At 36.4% G+C, this 10,118-nt stretch overlaps 1 protein-coding gene across 1 annotated transcript; it reads left to right on the top strand.

The window, feature by feature from the left end:
- The first annotated feature begins 6,963 nt into the window (after positions 1–6,963).
- Positions 6,964–9,491, top strand: LOC110681219 (nose resistant to fluoxetine protein 6-like). Its single transcript, XM_021856989.1, has 6 exons — positions 6,964–7,243; positions 7,305–7,497; positions 7,556–7,726; positions 7,785–8,067; positions 8,124–9,210; positions 9,280–9,491. The coding sequence occupies exons 1-6, from the start codon at positions 7,105–7,107 to the stop codon at positions 9,297–9,299; spliced, it is 1,893 nt and encodes a 630-aa protein (XP_021712681.1). The 5' UTR covers positions 6,964–7,104; the 3' UTR covers positions 9,300–9,491.
- The last annotated feature ends 627 nt before the right edge of the window (positions 9,492–10,118 follow it).

Below are 10,118 nucleotides of genomic sequence, written 5' to 3'. Positions count from 1 at the left end.
AAAAAATATTTGCAATTTAACTCTTAAGGCCGGTTTGCTACTGACAAGAAAAGAATCGCCATCTCGGCTGCCTAAAAATTTCTCCAAGAAATGGTCAAAAAAATCACTTTTTTCTGATCGCAGTACCAATTGAGAAGAAATGTCACTTCAAAGGGGCTCTCTGTAGAAATTCTTGACCCTTTCAGTCAAGGAATTTCTTTACTTTCTTGAGCGAAACAGCATACTTTAGCTTTAAGCCTGATTTGCTGCGAACAGAATCCACTAAAGAAATTCTCGCCGATTCCTTGCAGAAAATTTTCTAGAGCGACTCTCCATTTAACTGACAGTTCTTTTCAATTGCGTACTGCGATCAGAAGAAAGCGCATTCTTGACTCGATTCCGCAGAAATTTCCCATGCATCAAGGATAGGCCGAGAAATTACTTGTCAGCAGCGAATCAGGCTTTAATGGAAAGTATTGCACTTTCAACAAAAAGTAAACGTCTATCTCGATGCGTGGAAAATTTCTTGCAAGAAATCAAGAAAAGCAAGTTGAAAAGAAATCAATTCAAATGTGAAATTAGTAACTGTTAAATAAATACATAAAAACGTACTTACAGCTGAATTTGATGCCTTGATAAAATCACTTTGAAAAGGTTTACCCTAGCTCACTGTGGAAAATTTCTCTGACCATTTCTTGCGCAGAAATTTTTACTTTTCTTGAGCAGAACAGCATATCTAGCTTAATTATAACAAAATGATTTATAAACTACTGTTTAACTAGTAAAAGCCGGTTTGCTACTGACAAGAAAAGGAATCGCCTATCTCGATGCGTGGAAAATTTCTTCCAAGAAATGGTCAAGAAAATCACTTTTTTCTGATCGCAGTACGCAGTTGAGAAGAAATGTCACTTCAAAGGGGGCTCTCTGTAGGAAATTTCTTGACCCTTTGAGTCAAGGAATTTCTTTACTTTTCTTGAGCGAAACAGCATACTTAGCTTAAAAATGTAATTTCCGGCGAACAAAAAACTAGAAGAAATTTGATTGTTTTGAAAATTTATGTCGAACTTGATTGTCCGGAGGCTCGATTATCCGTTGACTCTATTATCTGGGATTCGATTATCCGGAATTTGTTTTTGATGTTCTTGTTTTTCAATTTTTGTATATAAATCATAGATAATTTGGTATTGCAATATACAATATGGATGGTTTTGCAGTTTTGAACGTATTTAAGAAAATGTGGTTTTAAAAGAGTGGTTTTTTAACATACTGATCGAAAAAAAAAATCTTGTGTCCCAACTAACAATTTTAGCGCTATAAGCCAAGATTATTTGCTTTGTGCTGTATAACAGTTAAATTGAAGCAGCGAACGCAACAAAAATGAAAGCTGTCAAAAATAGAACGATTAGCGTTAATACAGCTGTAACGCAAACGTTTTGCAGCTACATGCTACAGCTACAGCTGATCGTTTTTGCAGCTTTCACTAAGCTGTAACTCCCCGGATAAAAACGTATCATTCAGTGAATGGAATAAACCATTAATGTGCAATATAACGTATTGGATACAATACAGCGTATTGTCATTGAATGTCGAAGCAATATTATTTTTGTTTGGATATACAATTAAAAACAATATAATATATTGTAACAGAACATTGAATTGTTTTAATTGGTTTTATACCATACAATTTTGGTCAAATTCCTATTTTCCCGTAAAACAACTGTTGCTTTTTTCTATGTAGCTTTGCTGAAAAAAATAAACAAAACAAGTTCAAAAAGCAAGAAATGTTGGATGAAAAAATATTCAAAAAGTAAAAATAAGTAATTTTTTAGAAGTTACTTGACATTAGCTGTAACGACGAATGCATTCATGATACAGTTCGTTGAATTGTTTTTGTATTGTACAACAATACACGAATTGCTAATCAAGACAATACATAAACATTATATCGTATTGTATTTTCAAAATGTTTGTATGAGAAAATATTTATATTTGTATTGTTACGATACTTAACCACCCCTACATTATATTGCAAAAATCTCATATACCATACAGTGCACTGTTCAAAACAATATATTGTACTGTAAATGTATTGTCATTTTACATATACTGTATTGTATTACCAATATATTGAATGGTACTGTTACAATACGTTATATTGTTTTTGTATTGTATTTTTTATCCGGGTCAACACCTATAAGGATAGCAACCTAATGATGTGGAATAAAACCCGCCATCATCAATCCGGATGCTTCTATACAATATGATTTGTTATGCTGCTCAATATATATTTAAGAAGCGCTTTGTCGTTAGTTATACAGCGAGCATACAGCAGTATGCTGTAAAACAACAATTTGTGGCGCATCTACTCAGCTTGTTGGATGTAAACATTGCGTTTGACGTTTCGCACCCTTTTACAGCCTGATGAAGTGGTGTAAGCGTGGCTATGGCATCTTTCACGATCATTATAAAATATTGTGTGAACCGTTTTCGATGTAGAACAAAACGGTGTTTTCTTTGTCTTTCGATATAGACTGTGGTGGCAACAAGGATAGCGTCGAGTCTTGTGGATGCAGAGATCGTGAGTTCGATTCCAAGCGGTGGCAGGTAACGTTGGAACATTAAATTCAGATACTTATGATATGAAATCCGGAAGCTGTGAAACAGCTTGAAAATAATATTTAATCGATAATACAGCGAAGCTGTATAATAATTTTTCAACGGTTGCAAAATGGTTGAGAAAAGCGTCTTCCGAAGATGTTACATCTACTTGTCGTATAACTGTCGAGATAGAGCAATGATCGATATGAATAGGAGCTGCCAACACAGCTTAAAAGTAGCTGAGTAGATCGCCAGATTTGTTGGTAAAAGGATCGCATAGAAGTTTTCGTCCGTATGTACAGCGCCTTTACTCAGCATAAAGCTGTATAAAGAAGACCTAGAGAATGTTTACATATGCACTAAATGTTAGTTGGGTAGCCTACTGCTCCTAGAAATAATTTCTAAATACGCCACCGCATCATATAAAAATAAAACAACGGAAAAAGATAATATTTAAGTTCTTTTAGCGAAGGGTTCAATTTTTTCTTAGTGATTCGATTATCCGAAGTGAAAAAAAATCAATACTCCGGATAATCGAGTCTGACCTTTACATGTTTTTGGGTATTTTTTTTGTTACAAATTGAAAACAACTAAATTAGCTTCAAAAGAATATAAAAAGATCTAAAATCGAACGAAGTATTCATGAAGTTATGGTCAAACAAAAATGATTTTTTTAGTACAAAGAGGAAAAATTTAGAGAAAACTACTTTTAACTAAGACTAAATTTGATTTTGGGCAATTTGATGTTCTACACGATTTTCATAAATTTAATTTGGAAGAAAATGATGCGGAGGAGCTTAAAAAATTGGTTATGAATGAAGTTATTAAGACTTCACTGAAGGTCATATTTCATAACTTGAAAAATCACCTGCAAGCCGCATGCGCCACCTATAAATCTTAGAGGTTTCCCTTTTTATGTGATTTCAATTCAGAAGAGCACGCATATTTTTGGTTTTGAGAACTTTCGAAAATAAGCCGCATCCTACTTTACATCCCACTTATTTTCAAAAAAAGATTTTTTTCCTAAAAAGTACTAAAAATTGAAACCTAGATAAAAATTTCAAAAGTTTTTGACCATGTTATGACCTTAATTAAATAAAATTCGAACAAAAATGTTCTGAAACGTTTTCATTGTTTATAATCCACAATAATTTATATTAATGCAGCTCACAAACCTACGGACAAATCTAGCATTTCTGATCACTTGTCGACTTGGTAGAGAAGTTCAATCCCTTAAAAACCCCACGTGTCCTCAACAACCCATTTTACGGTAATTTGTTTTCCGTATCCCTATCGAAATGTTAGGTAGAAACAACTCCAGTGTTAAAAAGTAAGATAATGATTGAAAAAATAGTTCTTGAATTACTAGATTCAATCCTGCAGGGTTAACTGGAGACATCACTCAAAACAAAAAAAATAACATTGAAACAGAATCCCTGACAAAACTTGTGTTAAAATTGTCGGAATAATGGCTGTAGTATTTGCTAGTGCCAAGGTTTTGGATAAATCCATAGTGGAACCTATTGCTCAATCATTGGATCATTAGAATCGTAAATGAATTCATGAGCGAATACATATGCAAATGGATGCAAAAATAACTAAAAATCAGCGTTAGAATTCCTTGAAGAACTCATGTAGGGTTTCCTAGAAAAAAGCTTTAACAAACTCTTCAAAAACTCTGGAATAAACCCTTTATGATTTTCCTCGTAAGAATTTCTGTAGAAATCTTTGGTAGATTCGCTAAAGTAACTATTAGAAAATCGGTGGAAAACTGGAATGGACGAACAAATCTCTAAAGGAAATCCAGTAACAGCATTTTGGATTTTATTTGGAGTATTGTTCGTTTAGTTGAGGAATAGATTCTCGTGCATATTTTCTACGTGGAAAAAGAAATACTCCCACAACAGTTTTTATGGCACTTTCATAGAAGCACGCACCTTGCATTCAATGTACAATCCAACATAATGCGTTACATGTGCGTTACTTGTTGGTTTTGTTAGCTACGACGCCATCCAATATATGGCAAACATGGTGGGAGAATATTTTGATGTGACAAAATTATTTAGGTGTGAGTCTATTAGAGGGCAAAATCTTCAATAATTCCTGTGGAACGTACCACTATTACTGGTGCAAAAAGTTAAGGTTTCAAACTGTTCTATATTATTTCCTTACTAAATACCAAGATTGTTTTTACATATGCATTTAAGTCCTGTTCCTTTGATATTATCAGATTAAACAGAGTGGAGCCTCGCTATGGTGCTATTCATTTTTTCTCATAACGAGATAGGCGAAGAAATTACTTTTTAGCAGGCTTCCTAAATTTGATATTATATATAAATGATTAGAAAATATTTCAAATTATAATCCCTTTTTCTGCATATTCATCTATAAATTATTATAATAAATCTTCGAGCTGTTTAGTAGAATACCTATAAGTAGATGAAAACCCCGAATTTAGTACTATACCATTTAATTCCACTAGAGTTTGTATCGTTTGACAGGTACGCGTATTTCGACCTCAACTGTACGGCCGTCTTCAGTGTCGTGTACTGGAAGTCGAGTCTAGTACACGACACTGAAGACGGCCTTACAGTTGAGGTCGAAATACGCGTATCTGTCAAAGGATACAAACTCTAGTGGAATTAAATGGTATAGTACTAAATTCGGTTTTTACTTATAAATTATTACATAAATTCAATAAAATTGAACATTTGATGAACAATGAAAACAATTTCCAAAAGAAATGTAAAAATGTTTCTCAAAGAATACTTGAATGAGTCACTTGAAAAAGGCGAGGCGCTTTCATCAATAATTGGGTCCTAAAATACCAAGGAGCATGTTCTTGCAATTATTCCAGCTCAAATAACGGCTATAACATATTTTAACTTCAATGTAAAAAAAATGTTTTCTAATATATTGTAATTTTCACGAATGATTAGACATTTATGACAAAATTAAGAAACTGCCAATAATGTACTGATGGTACATTTTCAAACACCATTCACCTTTGACCCTTGATTTCAGTCACTTCCAGCTGGTTTTGACACGAACACGATCAGCTGGAGTATGAGAACAATGACGATGACTGTAAAATACCGGAGGACCAGCTGGTTTTTGTTGTGTACATAAGACCAGCTGGGTGAGTCGAGAACAAAGAAAAAATGGTACACATCGAGCCGGCCGGAGAAAACCGTCATGAACATCAGGATAATTGCATGGGCGGCGGTGACCGAAAAGGGGCAGCGAAATCGAAAGACGAAATTCAGATCACTAAAGTCTAAGTGGTAAAAAAATCGCAATAAACCTTGACACTTTTGATCATGTTTGACGTTCACTTTGGTCGACAAAAATGCCACAGTTTTAAACACTGGGGTTGTTCCTATCTGTCATTTCGGAAGCGACACGGAAAACAAAATATACTCAAAATTTGAATTTGTTGTTACAAAATCTGAAGAATCTTAAAACAACGTTTTTTGGCCTTAAACCAACGAAAATCATTTAAAAATTGATTTAACATGTGTTTCCTGGCCTAAACTTAAGCGTTTGGTACTAAAATTGGGACAGGGCTGTAGGACCCTATTATAAGAATATTTTGCATAATCTATTTATAAAAGTCCAGAAATGTTTGTGGTTGGAATTCTGGATTAATGTTTGTTACAATTCTGTCGCATTTCCTTCGCGATTTTTTGGAGAATTTTCTTGGGAAATCTTTAGTAATATTTGTGGAAAAGTTATTTATTTTCCATTACGAAAAAATCCTAGATTGACCGGTAATCGAACGCTTACACCATCAGCATGGTTTGGCTTTGTAGTCGTGAATGTTACCACTAGACGAAGGAAGGATCCAAGGGCATAAAGAAATAAATAAATAAATTATGAACATAAGTTCCCACAGTGCAAAAGATACCGTGCATATTGGTATATTTTATAAGAGAAAGTGACTATCACATCCCATGTCGTTCCTATAATCCTGTCATTAATCTTCGGAAAACTATTCCATCTTATAAAAAAAAAACAAGCGCTAATCACTTATCATTGTCAGTCATTATGCATTTTTCTTTGACCTTGATTCAATGTTGTGCTGCACTGACCTATACTCACACTCACAATTGTCATTTACAAACAATCAATGTTTCCACCTGGAACATTTTTGTCAGTAGTTCATTGACGAGTGCAGCTAATTAATCACCTATTGACCAACTGATCAAACAGCCGATCAAATTTGTTCGAAACGATTTGTCAATGAGCGAGCGCAATCGACGCTGATAAGCCCCCGGCTCTTATCTCGACAACTAGGAATAAAATCCGCTACCCGTGCTTCATGGTAGCGATCCATGTAGTAATCGTTATCAGTAATTCTGGTCTATTATATTGGTGGTTGCTGAAGTCGATGACCCACAAATCTCCATCTATCTGATGAATTTGTCATTTCGATCAGATATTGCTCAGTAGGGCATCAATGTTCGTTGAACTAGGTACTACGTTTGGCTCTGTCTTTTATTGTTTGGTCCTTTCACATGGTTTAAGATGATTAACATAATAAAACTAATAGTAATCTCGCTAATTGCTGTAAATTTGGCGTACGCTGACAACGACACCCTCTGCGATGAACAACTACAAGCGGTGCTGTTCGGCGTGAGTGTGAACGAAAGCTGGGCTTTGCAATGTAAGAGCTAGATAGAATTGATCAAATGTGTGGTATAGAGTTTAACGAACCTTTTTCGCAGTATACGACGCATGGGGCAAGTGGCCTTCTGGGCAGTTTTCCGGCAATCAATACGACCTCGGGAACTACGATCAGTGTCGAAGGTATTCTCATCAGCATGCAAACGTCGGATTGATTACAGGACGATACTGTATGGTAGTAGTTCCAGAAGAAGGTTCAGAACCTGAAATGCGAATCTTCATTGATGCAGGCGGGTAAGAAAAGTGTGCGACATTTCTGAACGGAATATTGAAATAATTCAAATTTCTCTAGGGTGACCGGAGTGGTAGTAGGTATGTGTTTCCCGAGTTACTGCAACGAGCAAAGATTGAAACAACCAGTGTCTATTGTTCTGGAAACAATCTATCGTGTTAGTTCCAATGGGCTGCAAATTCAATGTGAAACAGAACCTAAGGTATCCAGTACGATTCAAATATTGACGGTGTAAGTCCATGGTCCAGTTAAAGACTGACTGTCGGATTCAAAAATAAGTTTATTGTAGATCAATTTTCTCGGTAATTCTGGCGTTCGTCGTTGCAAGCACTGTGTACGAAGTCCTCACCTTGAAAAAGCTTCACCGACCGAGTCCTGTTTTCATCGCTTTCTCGGTATATTCAAACTGGTTGAAACTGATGAAAACGACCACAGTTGCTGCACAGGCTACCGAGAAATCGAACGTAATCGATTGTATCCATGGAATGCGAGTATTGGCCATCGTGTGGATCATTTTTGGACACAGTTATCTACTGCTGACATCTTCTCCGTTAATAAATCCAATAGCTACAGTCCGAAGTAAGTAGAAATCGTGCTTAATCGAACATCGATCTTAACCGTAACATAGTGGATCGAATCCTTTCACAGCACTCTCACCATTGCCTGCCCTCTTTCCGTAGATACTTTCTTTCTACTGAGCGGTCTGCTAACCTGTTGGAGCCTTATGAAGGAACTTGACCGGAGTTGGTTCCTGAACGTTCCGTTGATGTACCTGCATCGATATCTACGACTCACTCCTGTATTTGCAGCTCTGATTCTGTTTACAGTTGGAATCCTGCCCAACCTCAGTTCCGGTCCGCTATGGAATACTTCTTTGGGATTATCGGTTGATCAGTGTAACCAGTACTGGTGGTCTGCCCTGCTGTACGTTCAAAACTACGTGAACCCTGACCAAATATGTCTGGGACACTCATGGTACCTCTCCGTAGACATGCAGCTGTTCCTACTGTCCCCATTGTTGATCTATCCTTTGTGGAAGTTTGGAAAAAGGGTTCTTATCCTAGTTGGATTGTTGATTGCAACATCAATGATCTACATCTTCGTGATGTTCATGGTTCACGACTTTCCTGGCAGTGTTCTGATAACGGACATTACTCGAGATAATCTCACATATCTACCCACGCATACGCGAATGGGTGCCTGGCTTATTGGAGTGATTACCGGATACGTTCTTTATCGGACGAAGAACTCCTTCGTCCGCTTGGACAAATCTCAAGTGATCCTCGGATGGACTCTTTCCCTTGCGGCGCTAGTCGGCTGTATTGTCGGCGCCCATTACGTCAACCAACCGTTTCCCAACACCCATGCCCAAATCTTCGACGCCCTGTACGAGTCCCTGAAGCATGTCGTCTGGGCTTTCGGTGTAGCGTGGATTATCTTCGCTTGCACCAACGGATACGGTGGGCCGGTTAACAGTGTTCTCTCGCTATCTATATGGCAACCGCTGGGAAGGTTGTCATATTGTTTGTACCTGCTGCATCTGCCGATGCAAACGGTGCTGACGGCTTCGACCAGGACCACTCGATACTTCAGTGACCTTCGAGCCATCCATACGTTTTGGGGAGATTTTTCGCTGACGCTGTTGGCATCGGTTGGGTGGACGTTATGCTTTGAAATTCCGTTCGCGAATCTGGACGTGTGGCTTTTAGGAAGAGGTTTGTGCTGAATTTCTGGGTTTGGGAAATTTTCTTATATGTTTTGTTATATCTTTTGTTTCATTTCAGCTAAGAAGTTATCGTCGTGATTGCAAACGTTTGTATTAGGATGAAGTGAAATTACAAGGCTTCGCTGATAAAGTATTATATCTTAAAGAAACATCCAGCAAATTAAGGATAAGTTTTGAAATAAATACATTTGATATTATCAGATATTCACAACAAAAAATATTATTAGGTTTGATCGATGTTCATTTATTTACGATAACATTCCTTCCATAATGTGTGTTACTAAGCAATAAATTCTTATATGTACACTAATGAAGATGCTTTTACAACTTAACTACTTTTGAAGTTATTTTATTGATACAAATCTTCCATGGTTTCTCTAAATTTTCGTATGAATCGTATTACTATGAAGGGTATCCAATTTCCGCTTTGTTGAAAAAAACGCGAGCAATTTCAATTTCACGGCTGGCAATTCATGTTCTGCAATTGAGACTGCTGGGCTAGATGCTGTAAAAAAAATCCAGTCAGAATGCCTGTGCGAATTCATGGACGAAACTCAAGAGAAAAAAGCTCATGTCATGTTCTTGTCGCAGTTTAAAAAAAAATCATTTTGAATTGAGCTGTAGAAAATTTATTGAACATGTCTTTTAAAGAAATTTTTACACCACTCATCGTAACTATTGAAATTCACTACTTGTGCTGAAAAAATTCATCATTCTGCAACTTAAACTACTATTTTCCTTTCTTATGAAATCAATGTAACAAAAAAATGTATTCTGATAATCTAAAATGTGCCAAGCTTCTTAGTCAGCGTTTTGTTTCCACTGTTTTGTATATACATTAGAATATTACAGCACAACTTTTCCCGCAATCATGTTTGGCCTCGTATTATGCTGCAC

The sequence above is a fragment of the Aedes aegypti genome, unplaced genomic scaffold (assembly GCF_002204515.2).
Source record: "Aedes aegypti strain LVP_AGWG unplaced genomic scaffold, AaegL5.0 Primary Assembly AGWG_AaegL5_hic_scaff_583_PBJ_arrow, whole genome shotgun sequence".
Taxonomy (NCBI): domain Eukaryota; kingdom Metazoa; phylum Arthropoda; class Insecta; order Diptera; family Culicidae; genus Aedes; species Aedes aegypti.
This window is presented reverse-complemented; position numbering and strand designations above follow the sequence as displayed.

Bases quoted from the DNA above. Each gene is read 5' to 3' on its own strand.
- LOC110681219 (XM_021856989.1), top strand. From the start codon at position 7,105: ATGATTAACATAATAAAACTAATAGTAATCTCGCTAATTGCTGTAAAT. The intron at 7,498-7,555 runs GTAAGAAAAGTG...AAATTTCTCTAG, and splicing joins ATCTTCATTGATGCAGGCGG to GGTGACCGGAGTGGTAGTAG. The intron at 7,727-7,784 runs GTAAGTCCATGG...AGTTTATTGTAG, and splicing joins ACGATTCAAATATTGACGGT to ATCAATTTTCTCGGTAATTC.